This window comes from Amphiura filiformis, chromosome 2, assembly GCF_039555335.1.
Source record: "Amphiura filiformis chromosome 2, Afil_fr2py, whole genome shotgun sequence".
NCBI classification, from domain to species: Eukaryota; Metazoa; Echinodermata; class Ophiuroidea; order Amphilepidida; family Amphiuridae; genus Amphiura; species Amphiura filiformis.
In genome coordinates, this window is record NC_092629.1 from 55,431,085 (window position 1) to 55,451,508 (window position 20,424).

Below are 20,424 nucleotides of genomic sequence, written 5' to 3' on the forward strand. Positions count from 1 at the left end.
GTTCAACAAGTATTCGTTATTCAATCTAGTAATCATTTTTATCATCTAACGAATGTTTGTTGACGAAATATCAGTTATATTTGATGTTAAATATAATATCAACAACCATTCGTTAGAAGTTGAACATGATTGGAAGTAGCATATAAATAGACTAAATATAACGAAGACATGTTGTATCGACTATTCTACGTCGCATGGTGGAATAAAAAGTCTATAGCGGGCCTCCTGGCTTTCAGCATTGCCAGGGAACTTCGATCTCCGGGAATTGCGACTGAAAAACGTCACGATTCACACAAGTGGTACCTCATCTCTGCGATCTGAATTGACATAGGTCAGTTTATTTCCCGGCATGCTTAGTAGGCACACCCGTCTTGCCATAGACCATGGAAGATATTAAATAAACATTTGGTCACAATTTATCAATATGTTAAATATTAATACAGTAAAACATAGTATAAGAACTATTCTATTGTAAATCAGTTATACCAAGTAACTTATGAGGCATTAAATATGCAGGATGTTATGAACTTCCTAATACTAATAGGCAGACTATACAGGTCACAGACGTGGCTTCACTTCCGCAAATGGCCATTGGTGGTACCTCATATTCTGACATTGCCCTTATGAACTTTCACCCTCCTGGCATTGTTCAGTGTGGGAAACTCAGTCCTCGCTCTTATGCTGGTTTCATACTTTTATGCTGCTTGCAGCTGAGCGGCATGACGCATGAGCAGTGCAGCTAAACGGTCACAATCAAGGCTTATGATTTTGGAATAGATTCATCAGGATTGTATAAAGTCATTAAGTTCGTTAATTATGTAGACAAATCCAATTTTCTACTCACGGTTAGACAGTTTCGTCAACCAGGTCGGTTGACTTCTTCAGTAATGCGATGATCCACCTACACCCCCGCGAAATTTCTCATTCCACACAGATCAATACCTGAACTTCTCTTCGCAACATCCCCTGAAAATTGGATTTGTCTACATAATTAACGAACTTTAAGGCTTATGATTGGCTGATACGTCATGCTGCTTGCTCTACGTACTGTATATCCATGATAAGTCGATGTTTGGGATGCAGTTTAACCAAGAACACGACTGTGCAGGTCATCGATACATTTATAAACCAGGTCGATACTGATGATGAAGGCGACAAAGACATTCATAGATCCCATGACTATCCAACTTGCATCGTAGTTACCTGTGAGTTCGTACAACCAGCCTGTAGGGATGATATATAAGAGCACAAATAATGCTGCGCTCTAGTGGGTTGGATTCTCTTTGGCCCTGTTACCCTTTTTAATTCTGGCTGCGCTCTATAGCTGCGACAGTTCCCAGGTTGGCTGCAACCTAGGTATAGTTTGATCAGCTCGTAATCGGCGGGTATTGTTTGATCACTACGCCGAAAAGTAGGACCATGTTAAGAGTGTTTAAGCTGACTTAGGGGGCTGGCATTTTCTTCGGAAGGGGGGTCACAAATATACTGGGGGGGTCATAGAATTTTCAGACCAAAAATAGGGGGGGTATAATTTTTTAACACCCAAAATAGGGGGGGGGGGTTATAGAATTATTTAGGGCTGGTGACTTAAAATTTGCGCATTCTTTAACTTCGCAGTCGAAATGTGCGTACAATCTATGCACAATTTTTACACGCTCCGCGCGCCTTCTTTACACTTACAATAAAAATTTTACCGCGCTCCACACACTTTCTTCACTTTTAAGTTTTGACGCGCTCCGCGCCTTAGTTCCAGTAATAAATAATTTTTCTTGAGTCTGTGTAGTTGGAAGGGGGGGGGGACATAAAATTGTTCGACCCGCGATAGGGGGGTCGTAAAAAAAAATTTGCCCGCGATAGGGGGGTCATAAAAAATTGACTCCGGTCACCGACATATTTGTGACCCCCCCCCCCTTCCGAAGAAAATGCCAGCCCCTTATTAAATACTTCGTGATACTTCTAGCGAGATACCACAAGAAAATTATCGAAATATATCAATCCGCGATGTTATAAGGCCCGCCGATTATGAGCTGATCAAACTATAGTTAATGTATTTTGAAGATTACAATCAGAGCAGGGCCAGTTGGTGTTAGGGTGCATGAGTAAATAATTTTGGGTTGCATATAATTTTACTGTACAATACTATTATTCCTATTGTTGACTTTAAAGGATTTGTCGTTTTCTGGATTATGTACTACTTTTACAACAAACCTTTTGTGCCTTAGATTCAATTCCTTGGGTTTTGGATATGGGTCGCAAGGTACTAGATCATGAGATGGTAACAAAACACCATAAGTTAGCACAGCCTAGGGCCAATTTTGAGCTGGTATCGCCAGCGCTCAAATTAGGTCACAGCCAGAGTGGAGCAGACCTGCTGGAGGCAGCGTGATCTTGTGGCAAATGGCAAATCGATTTGAAAATATACTCTTTTTGTAATGTTGTTGATAATCAAAAGGATGAAATAAAATAAGCAGAATAAACTAAAGGAAGACTAAAGCTGAATTTATACTCGATCACTCTTGGACAAAAGCGGTTCTCTCGCACTGTTCTGTGTTTAGTTCCGATTCCAGAGCGTCGAGCCGATTGATCGACACCCATTGCTTTTCTGAACTCCTGAGCGATGTCGCTGGTGAATGCATCAACCCACTGTGGCATCAGCCAATTATTTCCTAGCAATATGATCTATTGATTTCATAATTAATTTACCTTTCTCGATCATTAATCTTCTGAGATAGATTAATTCAAAACAATCATTATTGACAGCAACGGATGTTCTAAAATTGTGTTCTGTGGCCCAAAGTTGTTTAGTATCAAATGAATACAACATGCATGGCAAAATTCGGCGATTTCCCCATCGCTCTCCAAAAGCGATGCATCGCAATTGCTCAACGATAGAGCATAAATTCAGAGTAATGAGGGAAAACAGCTGGAGAAATAAAAGAGGAGTAAACAGTCGAAAACGTCGACAGTATACTGTCGGACTTTGGAATAAGTAGATGTATTTATATAGGCGTGGAGTGGTGCCGGTGTGTGATTGAGGTGGGGCTGCGCGATATGTGTGGATGCGAGTACTTGTATGTTGGAGTGCCCGTTGAAAGCGAGGAATTGTGAAAGATCTACGCATACAAACCGAGGAAAAATGACAAAGCGAAGAACAAGCGAGGATTTCTAGATTATTAGATAGGCAGACCTCATTTGAAAAACACAACTTTCCTCGCTTTATATGGGTGTAGAGTGGATGCCTCGGTATCTATGTACAGAACTTTTTATGCATGAAAGGTGTAGGGCGCCCTCGCTTTCAACGGGCTTCCACGTAATGGTATCCCGTGGTGTCTTATGGCTTACCAATGAAAAATCCAGCTAACATCCGGGCAGCTCCAGTCACAACAAATATCCACGCCACCGCTTTTGGTAAGTTCTTTACTCCAGTAATGTCTATCATCATTACAAATACAATCAACATCGTAGTGCCCAGCGTAAATCCAAACACCACAGAAAGCATTATTAGTATCACATAGTTGCTACAGAATGAGTCTAATATCAACGAAATTCCACTGAGTAACAAACCCATCGTTAATAAAATTGTCGGAGAAATTATTTTTCGATCTAAAATCGGCGAAATAACAATTTTGCCTATTAAACTTCCTATGCCACCCGCAGTAGCGAGGGAGGTTGCACCATAGGTAACTAGTCCTTTTCCCTTTGCGTGTGGCACAAGGTATACCATCCACCCTGCGTAAACGAACATACCCACAAATGTAGATAGCAGTAACGCAAGGAATTTAACGTTGCAAAATAGATGGAGACCATATTTATCCAATTTATCGTCTTCTTTTGGAATAGGAATTGATTTTACATTTAATGGTGTGTGTTCTGTGGCGCCCTCATCATGCTCATGTAATTCTGCGTATTCTGTAGCGTTCTCGGTATTCATACTGGCGTTAGCTGCAACATCATCATCGTCAACTTTGATGTCTACAACTTCTTGCAAGGTTTCATGATCCCCGTCATCGGTTACCGCTTCTTTCATGACTCCACCGCAAACAATTACGTGGGCACAAATACCACCGAGTATCAGCAACGTGCCTCTCCACCCATACTCAATAATGAGGTATTGTGTTAAAGGTGCAAATATAATGATGCCAGATGATGACCCAAGAAAGGCAATACTGTTTGCAATTGCGTAATATCTACTGAAATATTGCCCTAGTATTGATGTGCTCATGACGAAAGATAATCTCAATGATACTCCTGAAGGAGAAAAAAAAAAAACATATTAGGCCTAAAAATTGTTTGATTGGCGTAACATAAGAAAATTAGGGTAGGTCGGTCGGCAATTTTTTTACACACGCATTTGAAGCTGTACATTGCGTATGATAAAGGCCTTGGAACTTTTTTGTTTCTTTCTTTTTTTCCTTTTTTTCCTTTATTTTATTTTATTTTTTATTTTTGCAAAAAAAATAAGAAAAAAAAAGTCTAGGGTCGAGCCTATTTTTAGGGTCGGTCGGGTTACGCCAATCAAACAATTTTTTAGGCCTTTGTATTTAATAATGAAGATGGAGGCATTGCTGTGCTCATGACAAAGGCTAATCTCAGCGGTGCTCTTGAAGGAGGAAAAAAACACGATACAGAACAAAGTTTGTTTATAATGATTATGTATTTGTTAATTTATTCATACATTTTTATGTAATTATTTATGTGTAATGTATTAATTAATTAATTATTCGCACGCGATAACATATTTTTGATGCAGATGCTTTTTAAAGGCACATACAGTGATCCCAGCGAAAGAAAATTGTGTACAAATTGCCTAAAAGTGAAGAATAAGTTATTAAAATTGTCATTTAGATACTTTGAAAAATTGGGCAAAAACGAGGAATACAGCAGTATTGACAAAATAGAAGCCCCATACAAATAAATGTTGCTAATTTCACTACTTATGTACAGAGATTCGTGTAACATGCCAATAGAGAGATTGCGATTTCCAGGCTGAGCAAATCACGCGGGTGTCAACGGCAGATGTCAAGTTTCATTTTTCATTTCGAAAATAAAATTCATAGTTTTCAATTTCCATGACTATATTTGGAATTAGCATGAAAAATGCATTAAATTGAGTACAAACAAGCCTAGTATTGGTTCAGTGGTTATCGAAGCCTATGGCTAGCATGCAGAGTACTCGACTAGTCAACACCAAATGTCACTACTATGGCAAGTACTTAGATTTGGAGGTAACCTTTATGCCCAAAATACACAAAATCAACACGCGTAAGGTATAGACAAAAATATGAATCAAATACTGGACTCACCAACGATTTTTTTCAGTAACGTTGCGACCCGTTCACCGGGTCTTCATCAGACTGCGCAGAGACTTGACTGATGGTTTGGTCACGTGATGGTAATCGGCGAGGAAGTAGTTTCACGGTGGGGTCCCAGGCGTGTGATAGCAGGAAACGGAGGCCCCCCCTTCTTGTTGAGTACTGGCTGCTCGGCTCTTTCCCGGATGGACCCCACCGTGACTACTTCCTCGCCGATTACCATCACGTGACCAAACCATCAGTCAAGTCTCTGCGCAGTCTGATGAAGACCCGGTGAACGGGTCGCAACGTTACTGAAAAAAAATCGTTGGTGAGTCCAGTATTTGATTCATATTTTTGTCTATTTTATACTACTGGATGACTCAAAATATTCATAATCACGCGTAAGGTATGTTTCAGAATGAACGAGGCAGCATCATATTATGCAAAGACAACGTCTTCAGACAGGCATCACAAAACTTGCTTTTACTTTTTTTTGCTCGATATTAAAAATAAGTTTCTCAAGACGAACAGTGAATGTGAGTACGCAACAGTTAACCCCATGAGAACTACCTGCCGATTGGCCAAAAGAAGTTTTCATTATCAATTGGACCAATTAGCAACATTGTTAGAATAATTTCCACACACACAAAATTGGGGTAAATTATTTGCAAAGCTCCATTCTGATTGGTGATTAAAGTGAAGGTATCATGTAATTGACCAATCAGAGGTAATGTTAGATCGGCAGGTAGTGCTCAGGGTTTTTAATTAACGTCTGAACCTTAGCCGCGTCTTTCAATCTAGTCGGCAATGTAGTCAATATCAAGCTATTTTGTAATTTCAACAACGGCCGGAACGTGTAAATTCAGCCAAACCTTATGTATTACAATTGTTTTATTTATGTGGGCCTATCTTGAAGACACAATAAATAGTTGTCTGTCGTGCAAAATAATCAGTTTCATACTATATGAAACGAAAGTTGATACACAATGGGTTAATTTTGTGTGAAGCGCGAGATATTTTCAAATTTACAAAGCAAGATATTTACCGAATGTTTGCGTATTAAAACAGTTCGAGGGTTGACAAACAGAAGGCCTTAACTCACTTTTGGCCATTTTGAGATTTTGGTACCAAAATAATCTGTAATACCCATAGATTCTTAAAATCATAAACCCTTAACTCAATCAACTTCCTATTGCATCTATAGCACAATAATACTTGGTCACATTTCAATGCAATATTATTTTTACTAATTTTTCTCAAAAAGGCACTTTTTGAGTTAAGGCCTTCTGTTTGTCAACCCTCGAGTTCTGAGAAAAGGGAACATTTCGTTTTCTTATGTTCTTCGAGTTGTCAGCGGGCAATCGCCTACAACCCCGTCCAGCCCCTCGCCTACCAGGCACGTCGCAGTGGCAACCTTAACCACTAATAGTCGCGACGGCAATTATTGGCGACTAAGTCGTAAACAGTGGTACGTATATATTATACATTTTACATACACCCGCGTAAACTTTTTAAACATCAAGGTCCGAATGCACAAAGGAGTTAGACCGGGTCTAAAGTTAGACCTGGTCTAAGTGGAACTTAGTTCCGTCAGGAATGGTCCTTTACTCTTATTTCCTTCCTAGAGTAGCTAGCAAATGAAAGATTTAAATGCAAAGTTAAAAAAAATTTCCCTACCTGTAAAGCCTATAAGTACCACTCCAAATCCCGTGATTGTCTTTGTAACCCAGGAACATATCACCAATCCAGTCGCTCCTATGAGCCCACATACCATAATGATGGATCTTGAAGACACTTTCTCACCAAGAGGTCCCGCGGATAGACCTTAAAAATACACATTAACACTTATGATGGTAATTGTGATATGAGCCTGATAAACAGTAAAATACTTAGTAAACGTAGGTTGCCGCCATACTGCCACATCTGACGTCAGCATGGCAAATAAATCTAAAATCAACACACAGATAATCTTTGCACAACCCCTTATGTAAAAATTGAACATAAACATCCCTAGGACTACGAGAAGGGGGGGGGTACTAAGCCCCCTAAGAATTTGTATCTTAGCCCAAACGACCTAAGCTAATCATAGATCCATCCATTGCTCTCATTTTAGTGATCAAATTTTTACAACAACACCTTACCCTGGGGTAGGACCGTCCAAAAAAAATGAACAGGAGGATGAAGCTCACCAATGCTTTCTACAGTAAAATCAATGATTTGTATTTTGCTCTTGTAAAATTATTGTAAAAGAGCTACTGACCTTTTACTTGCCGAAAATCAATTTTGCCTATACTTTTGTACATAGCCAAAATTTCCCATATTTGCATGGGCGCCCTCACATTATGACGTCATAGCGATATTATGTGAGGAATGTTTGTACTTATTGTGGTATCACTGGATAGAGGAGACCCATATAGCTATACTTTGGTATCAAGTATAAAGGTATGACGTTTATAGTTGAACATTAGGGGGGGGGGGGGCAAACAACTCAATCCCTTCGTAGTCCGTGTTAGATGTCCCAGATATCATGAATTCATTAGTGGGCATAGGATTTCCGAGGTGTTACTGAATGTATGACAAAGGTAAAACCCTGATTTGAGTTTAAAGCCATATTGTAATATCTCCTGATGGAGCAGGCCCTCAATATTTTTCACAATTATGTTTTTACACGATTGTAATGCGCTTCATAAGGGTAAAATACCCAGCAAAATCAAGTCTTTAGGTGCTGTAGTTTTGTGAAAATCAGAGATTAAGAATAAAGTGCAGGAACCGTCGTTTAATTATTACGATGGAAATAATAGTCGAACGCGTATGCCATGTTCTTAGCATAGTACGTACATGGCGTGCGAGACGGCATTACACAGGACCGTGTCGAAGCAAAGTATTCTACAATTCTATACAAAGTATTCTACTTTGGTCGAAGCACGACCTACGTGGTGATATGCACTAGCAATATCGGCGCTGGTAGTAAATTCCAATTTTCTTTGGTTTACTAGCTACAGTTGTTCGGCTCAAAATTAAAAGGGAACATAATGACAGTAAAAGCTAACATTTTATGGAAGGGAAATACTTAATTCAAAGTATTCTGCTTAATTTAATTATTATGGAAATGTTATAATACAGCTTTAATATAAAAGCTGTAGACAAAGGTAAATCTAGGCAGACCTTAAAGGGGGGTAACCCTAATGGTTTTGGATATGGATTGTCTTTAAAATTACATAATAATATCAAATATCGCCCCCTTTATGCTGCTTTGTGAAAAAACGAGAGCATTTTCAGCGTAAATGTGAATAAATAGCCAAATTTGCAATCCAATACGTGAATTGCATTATGGGCAGGCAAGCAACAACAACAATTCCCGTTCGTATGACGAATGCTGACATGCTGTACAATGTCCGGCCCGTATTGAACGGAAAATATTTGGGATTTTTTCGTACCGTTTCAGAAAAAAAGGAAACAAAATATATTTCCCCTTGCAATATGTACATTTCAAATGAATATAAAAAAGTTTGGGTTAAAAATGGAGAGGAAAAAAACCCCTTCCAATACCGGGTTTTGAACCGGGTACCTCTCGGGTAAAACATAATGCGCTAACCAATTGAGCCATTCAGTACACTACGTCCGTCGTGGAATTTTTATAACTAAATACGGCACATCGTCTCCTCAGCAGGTAGTGTGGTTCGCTTTTTTCGTGGTTCGCTTTTTTCACAGAATGTGTATGACGCGAAACCAAAGTAGCTGTTGAGGAGACTGATGATTCGCAATTAATTCCCTGCCCAGAAATCTATTTACAAAATGGTAGCCTGTAAAAACCGCTGTGTTTCATGATTTCTCCGGAAATACATCGACTTGGAGCGTCAAATTTCAGTAGTATATAAAATAGTATCTTATTATGTGATACCAAAACCTCATCAACAATGAAAAAAAATCGGGGGGGGATGATGCTGTCGATCGGGTTACGGACCTTTAAAGACTAGCACTTGCAAACCAGATCATTGTGTTGCGTAGTAGCCAGTGTGATACTAATTCGGCTGCTGAACGAAGAGGAATACGTCAAAGTGCCCATCTTTCCAACAAAAGGGACTTATATTATAATTGAAGACCTAATTAAAAAGACTAGTTTGCGTATGACGTTCTGTCAACCAGACAAAAAAAATGCAGTACTGTACCTTTGTCCTGACATCAGACGCAAACTAGTAATTATCAGATTATAGTCTTCTTTTGACATGCTGAAGTTTGATTTATGAAACGACACGTCTGTCAATGTCGTTACTCATGTCTTGTCCTGTGTCATAAACTGGGGTAGCTTTGTGTTACATAGTAAAAAAAAGTTAAATTTTACCTACAAGTCTCATTTGAAGTGGTTCATCCTCCTGAGCATTTTGACACCTGTTTTTTTGTTGTTGAAAATCGGTTAAAATGAGAGAGTGCAGGCAAAAACAATCGTGAAGTAGAAGGGTATTTACCCCCCCCCTCTTTTTTCCACATTTACAATAATTCTAAGCAAGTGTTAGTCTTAAATTTATTTGGTCTAGAGGTCTGGGAGCTCATTAAGACATATCTTTACTAGATTCAATTTTTAATGGGGGTTTTAGATCAAATTTACGATATGAGTCCCTAACCCCTACCCCCCTAATCCACAACCAACCTTGGCACATTTCATTTCATTTTTTTGGTACCCCAGTATATGACACATGACCTTCTATTGAATAAAGATTTAATATTTAATGTGTCATGATATATTGACATGGCATGGTACCAGGGGCTATTTTAACATGACTCCTGGTACGTTCGTGCAGTGAGAATAGAAATCCGTGCAGTGACAATTAAAAATTCCGTGCTTAAAATATTTCTATACTAGTTTCAGCACGAAAAATGACTAAGAAATTAAAGGAGTTCCTCTACAAGGTAAGACTGATCTAGTCGGAAAATCCTATATCCTAATTGTGTAGTTTGCGGTGATCAGTCAAACATTCAATTGGCGGGGGAAATCAAGCAAGCAAACTTTCAAGCAAGCAAACAAAAGTGTCCAATTTTACCCTATTTTGGTCCAAAACATGGTGTTTTTGAGCTAAAAAGGAAGATGCACAAGGCAATTTGGGGCCCCCAAAATTTGGGGGCCCTGGCCCATCATTCTGGCCCAATGGTTAATCTGACCCTGCTTCTCGGTGCTTACACAGTCAAGGTATAGAGTTAAGTACCAAATTGAACACTTTCAACGCTACTAACTACCCAGCAAACACAAAACGTTTTCGACATCATTCGCAAAAGGTTATAAAAGGTTGTCAGAAAACGTTTAAATGTCGGGTTATATAAAGGGGATATTAAGAGTATAAAACGTTTTCATAACCTTAAAAAACATTTTTGATAATCTACTGCTCAGCAAACAAAAATGTTTTACAGAAAACGTTTAAATGTCGGGTTATATAAAGGGTATAAAACATTTTAATAACATTCCAAAAACATTCTTGAAAACTTGATGCAAAACATTTTAAACAAAATGTTATTTGGGGGTTGAACAAATATTTTGCGAAAAATGTTTGCAGAAAATATTTTCAATAACGTTTTAAAAACGTTTTCATGACCATTATATAACCCGACATTTAAATGTGATTAAAAGGTTTTGAAAAAAACATTTTAAGAACATTTCTGTGTTTGCTGGGTTCAAATATTTTAACATAATGTTATTTAAGTATATGACACAATATTTGGCAAAATGTTTCCAAAATAGTTTACAATAACATTTTTTGAAAACATTTAAAAATATTGTTGTAGTGTGTTTTCATACAAAACGTTTTAAAACGTTATCATGACCTTTATATAACCCGACATTTTAATGTTATTAAAACGTATTTACCTAAACCAAAAGCCAAAATATAACTTATTTAAAACGTTTTTAAAACGTTTTTGTGTTTGCTGGGTAAACACATAGACACTTAATGATGCGCACATCAAATCATTTGGGTATTAAACGTATGGTGAGTAAAAAAAGTGCAATAGGTCAACGAATCAATATTCACGTTTGTGAAAAAAGGAAGTGAATCGCAGCTACCATTTACTTTTTATGAGTCATTTTACGGCGATACCCAATTAAACTTTGGCACCATGTATTTTGAATGAGAGCACACAATGTGAAATAACGACACTAGATCTGAAACGGGTTTTAACTTAAATCAATGTTGATTTTTGCGTTCTTTCAATTTCTTTTTTCGGTTCAAACTAATATTACTACTTAAAAGTCCTTCACACCTCACCCAATTCCACTTCAATAATTTGCACGCATTCCTTTCGACATTTGAAAACCCGCCCACAAATTTGTATGTTTCTTTTATAGAGAATGAAATTTTAGTGTAAAGGTATATGAAAAACAAAACAAAGTAATATGTTTCCTCTACTTTTACAAGACCAGAGACAATCAAACTTTGGGTGCACCATTCTACTTCAGTGCCAATGAGGTTAAGAAAATGGCAGTTGTTCTAAAAATCTACCTTACAAAGAGTGTACTGACATTCAAAATTCGATATCGCTGTAAAATGTGCCATAAAAACAGAACGGTAAGTGCTAATTTCTTCGTTTTTTCACACAAGGTCACATTATCATGCCTATTATAAAACCTAGAAGTTCCATCTGGTTATTAAATAAAGATGGATTCTTTGCACTATTGCAGCTATTTACTCATCCTGTATATTGCTTGTATAAAATAGACACCCTGTTTAAGGCTACATGCTCTTTTTGGTTGAAATTTTTGGCGGGAAATAATCCCGCCAAAACATTAAAGTAATCTTTTCCCACAACTAAATATCATAGTCAGGAAATTAATGATGCATCTGGTAGCTTAGATCATAACTTTCATTATACTTAGTTGCAATTATCCCAGATAATTCTTGATTTGTTTTTACAGAGTCTTGAATTGTCGATGTTTTTGATCAAAAACATCACTCGGTGTATTTTTAAACTCGAGGCATTAACTATTCTTAAATTAGCCCCAAATCACAACTTATTATATACACGTGTAGCAAACACCAATGGAAATCATTGTACGTTGTTTGCGGAGCGTAAATTAGGTTTGATTTTATTTCACAATAATTCTAAGGTGAGAATTTTGACCTGACATTTCCTTTTTGGATTTCCAATTTAAATTCATTGATATGTGATATTTTGAATAAATAAAGAGTACGCTTACCTTTCTGCAACACTTCCCGGTATCATTGAGCATCTGCTGATAGCCAACAACAAAATATGGTTCAAAAGTACGTACACTACGCGTATATACTGGCACGGCGAGGTAATGAAGAGAGCTATTTACGGTGGGGTATCTATTGTAAGCTATTAGGGTATTATATCTTCCCGCAAATGACAAGATGTGTCAAGCAGGTGCATACATAAGGGCGGTATATTCAAACGGTATTGTCTGGATCATTGAGTATCGATTGCGCACGTATACACGGATGTGTGTGGTCACTCCCCAGGTTTTGACATGAATTACAAATGACGTCGTGAATGACCCAGCGTTTTCATTTTATTATTACAAAATTAATCGTCATTTATCACGAGTCCTAAGAGTCGTACCAGTTCAATTCATCAAAATTAATTTGTATTAAATGAAAATCAAACAGACAAGTAGAGTCATATGTCTTTCTATGACTGTATTCCTACCAAAATCTGATTTTTAATACACTAGAAACGTGTTGATATGTATATCTTCGAAAATCGCCGAATGTTAACCACAGTCACCGTGGCACAGTAGGCATCTTTAGCATTCATAGATCCTTGGCAATTACCTTGATGGACAAGTACCTTTAAGGACTGAACATCTTAGTATTTTAAGTTGAGCACTATAGACATTTAGTTCATGAAGAGTGTGTTAATTTTTTTGTAATAAAATTTGAATGCAACTTTTTCTGCCGAAAGCAGTATGTATTGGAATTGGAACATGAAACACGACTATTGGGCGAAATAATAGCCGGATTGCCATGACAAAATCATTCTGTCAAGTACATTTGGGCTACGTTTTCCATGTTGCCACGAAGTTCTTACGGTACAAAATGCTCAATAAGTCTGCATTTCGGGCTAATGAATTATGCATTAGAAAAAAAAAATGGCAGGGACGGTCATAAATTCTTTATACGGGGTTGTAGTAAAATGTTTGCCTTGAAGAGTGATTATAAAATGTTTGACTTGATTCTGGACTTTGAAAAGAATATAAAGCTTTGAATGTGTGAAGTTTTTATTGTTTTAAAGAAGTTAATCTGAAATAAGGTATCTGTGAAGGATTTTACGGATATTTAGAGGGCCTGCACCCCCGTCTTACAAAAATGTGACCGTCCAAGGCGAATGAGCCGTAAATTCCTCCCCCGGTCAATTTTGTTTTATTTCGTGTTTAAAAAATAAACATCATAAACTTAAAAATGGTATATCATTTGACTTCAAACGATATCCAGAAGCGAAGTTATGGTTAGTTAAACTTTGCTCCTTCAACAAAATTATAGCTTTTTTCGTTTCTATGTGTGTCTCTTTTTCCACATTGCTGGCAATAAATATCAAACAGTCATAATTGGCGGTCATTTCAAATCATCCCCAAGTCAGCGAGGTTTAAGAAGGTTCTCTCATTGTTAATTGTTGGTTATGCATACCTATACAAAATACAATGCCTGGTAACCCACGACTTGAAAAGGATTTAGCAAAAGCAAACAAAGACCAGAGCTATTAAAAGTTCTATAGCCATCTAAGGTAGAAGCTTATTATCCACTTCAATAATAGGATTATTGATTGGTGTTGTGACTATCAAAATAAGACAGATGTCGCGCCAGCTTAAGTGACCGATGAATACGACCTTCGTACACATTTTACACCATAACTCAGAATAATTTAGGGAATTTACGGCTCGTTTGTGAACGGCACCTAAATAGTTCAGCCTGATACGAATATTTAGGGGAGACCGGGGCAAAGTGGAACACGGGGCAAAGCGGAATCATCAGTCGGCTGCGGAGCAGGTGACTACAAGCTCCTATCTTTGGCTGCATCCTTTTTTGTACTTTGTGTACTTAACCCTCTATCTTTTTAACCAAATATCCCACAGAGTCGTGCGATATGTCAAACTTTTCCTCTGGTCATAAGGAACAAAAAAGTCAGTGGTCACATCTCTGTAGGATCATTGGTTAATGAGATATAGTCACTTTTTTGTACTTTGTGTACTTAACCCTCTATCTTTTTAACCAAATATCCCACAGAGTCGTGCGATATGTCAAACTTTTCCTCTGGTCATAAGGAACAAAAAAGTCAGTGGTCACATCTCTGTAGGATCATTGGTTAATGAGATATAGTCACTTTTTTACTTTCTGTACTTAACCCTCTATCTTTTTAACCAAATATCCCACAGAGTCGTGCGATATGTCAAACTTTTCCTCTGGTCATAAGGAACAAAAAGTCAGTGGTCACATCTCTGTAGGATCATTGGTTAATGAGATATAGTCACTTTTTCTACTTTGTGTACTTAACCCTCTATCTTTTTAACCAAATATCCCCCAGAGTCGTGCGATATGTCAAACTTTTCCTCTGGTCATAAGGAACAAAAAAGTCAGTGGTCACATCTCTGCAGGATCATTGGTTAATGAGATATAGTCACTTTTTTGTACTTTGTGCACCAAACCCTCTATCTTTTTAACCAAATATCCCACAGAGTCGTGCGATATGTCAAACTTTTCCTCTGGCCATAAAGAACAAAGAAATCAGCGGTGGCATATCTGTAGGATCATTGGTTAATGAGATAGAGTTACTTTTTCAATTTTGTGCATTTAACCCTCTATCTTTTTAACCAAATATTCTAGAGAGTCGTGCGATATGTCAAACTTTTCGTCTGGTCATAAGGAACAAAAAATTCAGTGGTCGCGTATCTGTACGATCATTGGTTAATGAGATATAGTCACTTATTGTACTTTGTGCACTTAACTCTGTATCTTTTTAATCAAATATCCTACAGAATCGTGCGATATGTCGAACTTTTCCTCCGGTCGTAAGGAACAAAAAGGTTGATTGGCGCGAGGTTCATATTGGTGCGTATGCACCAAATATGTATCTTGTAAACCTTACGTTTTGCCTTGCTTGCTTCGTAATCCTGTTTGGGCTGGACAAAAAATATGTTCCACTTTCCCCCGATCTCCCCTAGGTATATTCGTCTTAAGCTTACTGATTTTCTTTATTTTATTACTAGTATATTGTGAAAAACCAAGTAGCTGTGGTGTTAGCTCAATATACTAGGAAAATATTATAACCGATGACCCCATGTTGAATTTGGCTAATTTTGCTGATAAAATAGCACGTACTCGATCGACATCCGCCATCTTTCTTTGGTGCAATCAAATATGGAATTGTCAATTAAATACGGGGATAAGTCTGTTTCACTATTGAAGTAGTACGCAATACGTTCGTCGTACATACGTACGTACATTTTAGGCTAAGTGTTACTATGTGTATTTAAAATGCCTAGCAACTGTCACTCAAACTTACGATGTGTCAACTGCCGAAAAGTGAATTCACTTTTATACAGGGATTGAATACGAGTGTCACGGCCCGGGGTTTAGTGTGCATTCAAATCCTTACTAGCCGTCGGAAATGATTGCAAATTACACATTTGTAATCATTTTGACCACAAAATATGATGTGAAACACAGGTAAGCAATGAGAACAAGTCCTCCAACATTTTTTACAACATGAGACTAGCATTGACTAGTCTCAGCTGCATGTACTCATCTGAATTCCTACTGACTGAAGACAGCCTGAAGACATAATCATAATTCATATACCATGTACATGTCAGATGTATAATTGTATTGGCAAATATCCACAAAAGCGTTCATTATCAATTTATTTTGATAAATTGTCACATTTTATGCCATGTATTATATTCTTAAAACTAACCGGTGGATTTGCGAACAATTTGTCGCAATAAATGACGTTCGCGGTGAAACGGTGGGCCAAAATGGGTTATATTTGGTAATATGCAGACGAATGGTCAAATTAATAGAAAAATACCTGTGATAAATTTATCTGTACACATTGTCGCACTCCGAGTGACGTATGGTATATTTGCAACCCTGTGGTGGATTTGCGAACAATTTGTCGACATAAATAACGTTCGCGGAGAAACGGTCGCCCAAAATGCGTTATTTTTGGTAATATGCAGACGAATGGCCAAATTAATAGAAAAATACCTGTGATAAATTTATCTGTACAAATTGTCGCACTCCGAGTGACATTTGGTATATTTGCAACCCTGCTGTGGATTTGCGAACAATTTGTCGACATAAATGACGCTTGCGGAGAAATTATTAGAAAAAAAGGGTTTATTTTGCCTAGGCCTATCCTCCATGCTAGGCAGGGTCTTAGGCAGGATCAGAAGGTTTGGAAGTGTAAATTTAACAAACTGGGTGTGTAAATTTGAAATTTATGTACAAACTGGGCAAAAACTGGGTGTGTATTTACAAATTTGGGTGTGTAAAACACTCCCTACACGGCTGGCTGCCTAAGCCCTTGATGCTAGGTATGATCATCAAATTTCCAAGTAGCCTTTTTAGTACTTTTTTGGTCCTGGTGACAACCCTGCAAGTAGGATATTTCACATTGAAATTGTTTTGTCTGTAGGAAAAAAATTAGCAAAGTTATGGACAAATGTATTTTTCAGAATTCTGTGACCATCATTGATGGTATCTTCCAATGAATTACTGTACAAAAAAGCAAGTACCCATTATATGCAACATTTTTCAGCACAGCAATCAATTTTACAGAAAAGAGATTTTATTTGAAAAAATCTTACTATCACTGTATAATAACTTCTGTATCAAGGTGTACCAATTGACACTTTTTGACTTTCAACCTGAAGTTTCTGGTGTCCAAATTTCAAATTTCCTACACAGTTATTAAGCTATTTCCGTGGTCACAAGTTGGGAGTTGAAGAAGGGCCTCTATTATCTATACGCATCTGGGGCACATGATACGTGATTATAGCCTTCCTTGTGTGTAGCCTTCTTCACTCTGTACGAAGGCTACAGCATCAATGTATTGAAAAATGCAGGGTCCATCGATCATGTCAGTAAATGAATATTTTGTTTTGGGACTGATTATTCGGATTACCACCCGGCATGCAAGTATTCCTGCATTAAATACATCAGAATTATTACCATTGCAAGATGGCTTAAATAAAGCTAGTTCACCACGTAAACTTGTATGGCTCAAAATTCGGACCGCTCGCCATTAAGTTTACTGTTATTGCGTATTTTGAAATTGTTGACGTTTTAATGATCCCCGATTTCCGGTCGATTATTTTAGCTGTGTCACGTCACGTGCATGACGCTGGTGGTAACCAGCCTAGCCTAACTTCAGTAAAAAAATACGATCGCCGATATCGATGTGATGGATGTGATGTGGGACTTGCATAGGATCACACAGAGATATTTCGTGCGTCACTTTGACCATTTGTAGGCAAGTTGGCCTTACTTTGTCTGCGTTATGTGAAAAGGACAGTCTTAAGTAAGTATACGTGCAACGCTTTTGATGTTTTGGGAGACAGTGAGGGATCCGAAACAGCGGGTGGCGGAGCTTATTCTTGACTGTTTAATATTCATTCAATACGCTGCCTTACGGTAATAGTCTTATACGATGGACAGATAGTATCAGTTTGTGAATGAGGACATCGTATAAGTTCCTTGTACTAGGCTTAAAGCTAGCATTTCAAGTATCTCTTATGGCAAATAACAGATGGTGCCCGCTGGAATCTCTTGAGGCATTGTCTTTTTTAAAGACATTTCTTGTTTTATACAATTTGCCGACATCTTATGCACCTTTGCATCACTTAAAGCCATATTATAACATTTCATTAAAAATAGATTAGTATTTATTTTCCATAAAATGTTAGCTTTTACTGTCAGATATGTCCCCTTTTAATTTTGAGCCAAACAAGTGAGGTAAAGCATAGAAAATTGGAATTTGCTACTAGCGCCCATGCATGTTACTCCCGCGGTTGTAATACGGTACGATCCTCTGGGTGTATATGTGTATCCCGCACGCCGTGTACGTACTGTGCAAACGTGTTCGACTAATATTTCCATCGTAATAATAAAACGCCGGTTCCATCGTTTTATTCAAAATCTCGGATTTTGACAAAACTACAGCACCTAAAGTCTTGATTTTTGCAGAGTATCTTTATTGACTAAAGTACATTACAATCGTGTAAAAACAGAATTAAAAATTTTTGGAGGGCGTTCTCCTCAGCAAATGTTATAATATGGCTTTAAGTTGCGAGAATTTTACGCTACTGTGCGAAAGGTTAAGAGATGGTAGAGACACGTGTGCATTTCATTCAACATTTAATAAAGAGATTCTGTGTACTTTCATAGAGTTCAATGGTAATTCAATTAAATGGAATGAAATTTTAAATGAAACATACCATTCTAAGTAAATCAAATCGTTTTTTTTATTAATATTATTATTACATTTTACAGATATTAATTTCGTGCAATTGTAGGCACCTGTGTTCATTTTATGCATTTTTGCAGAGTTTGTATTCGTTTTTGCATTCTGATTAGCATTTTTTGAACATAATACCCTAAACTTAATGACATTAGTGATCCTAGTGTGTACTTTCATGGAGCTGTGGGTAATTAAAAATAATGACAAGTCAATTATTTGATAGTGAAATACATTAGTGAACCAGACATGTTAAACATGTTAAAAATATCATTTTTTGATAATTGTCATAAAATTTGTATTATGTCAAATTTCCAAAATTCAAAATCATTTGATATCAGAAGGATATTCCTCGTATTCAGAATGCAATTTGGTATGTCTGAGTGATGTGCTAGCTCTTAGGTCCCATCCGAGCCCGTAACGTCAAAAATGTGTCGCTAAAATGCTTGATTTTAACGCTTGATTTGTAAAAGTTTACAGAACTCGAGGGGAGACAAACCCTCTGCCAGCAACCCCTTCCCCACAAGCTTGTCTCCGTTAGCTGATCTTTTTGATTTTACGTTTGCTAACGTATAGTGACCCTTTCTCATAAAATAGCCCCTGCATGGAATGATGATAAGATAATAACATGTTATATGAGTTCTACGTTATCTGATATAATAATATATAAAAATAATGATATTTATGTTAAATTATTTAACGTAAGTGTCAATACAGGCTAACTTGTTGACAAACAGAAAGTATTAAAATAAAGTTAAACTTACTCATTAAACTTCCAATGGCAGGCATCATGGCAATAATTAAACCAACAACCCAAGTTGAGGTATTGAAATACTCTGTTATCTCTGGAATCATGACTCCTAATGCTTTAATCAGTCCTTCGTGTATCATAATGCAGACATGAGCGCACAAAGCTACGAACCAGGCTCGGTTAGAGTCTACATCTGACGTTGTTGTTGCCATGATGTCTCGATTCAGCTTGACAGCCGTCTACACTTCAAGTAGAGAATGTTCTGTCCACTGTCTTTGGTAGCCTCGTCTAGAATAAAAAGCTGTCTGCGACGAAGAAAACCGACAACACACCTTCGCTTCTTCAAGAGAGCGCAGCAGTTAAAGCCATATTATATATAACATTTTCAAACAAAATAGATTAGAATTTCTTTGCCATAAAATGTTAGCTTTTACTGTCAGATATCCCCAACTACGGCAAAGCAAAGAAAATTGGAATTTATTACCAGCGCACATGTCGCCAATACGTACCACTCCTTCGGTCGTGCTGTGGTACGACCCTTTGTTGTGTACATCACCGTCCCGCACGCCGTGTACGTACTGTGTGTTATGAACATCGTGTATGCGTTCGACGTTTTATTCAAAATCTCGGATTTTGACAAAACTACAGCACCTAGAGTCTTGATTTTTGCAGGGTATATTGGTTTAATAAAGTACAATTTAATCGTGTAAAAAAGGAATTTTAAAATTCAGTGAGGGCGTCTTCCTCAGCAAATGTTATAATATGGCTTTAAACGTCACTAGCAAATTGGAGGTGAATCAAACTACGAGTCTGAATTAAGGAATAGACATAATGTAATTGTAGCACAGTCATCTCACTGTAAGAGACAGACTTTGTGTTTATATTAATAGTTTAACTGGCACAACTTTCACATTTTCC

The 20,424-nt window shown here is 37.5% G+C and overlaps 1 protein-coding gene across 1 annotated transcript; it reads right to left on the reverse strand.

The window, feature by feature from the left end:
• Positions 1–20: 20 nt before the first annotated feature.
• On the reverse strand, positions 21–19,777 carry LOC140146412 (monocarboxylate transporter 2-like). Its single transcript, XM_072168254.1, has 4 exons — positions 19,520–19,777; positions 6,972–7,118; positions 3,343–4,248; positions 21–1,224 (listed from the first exon to the last, which is right to left on the reverse strand). Exons 1-4 carry the CDS (start codon positions 19,716–19,718, stop codon positions 1,085–1,087), a joined length of 1,392 nt encoding a protein of 463 aa, XP_072024355.1. The 5' UTR covers positions 19,719–19,777; the 3' UTR covers positions 21–1,084.
• Positions 19,778–20,424: the final 647 nt, after the last annotated feature.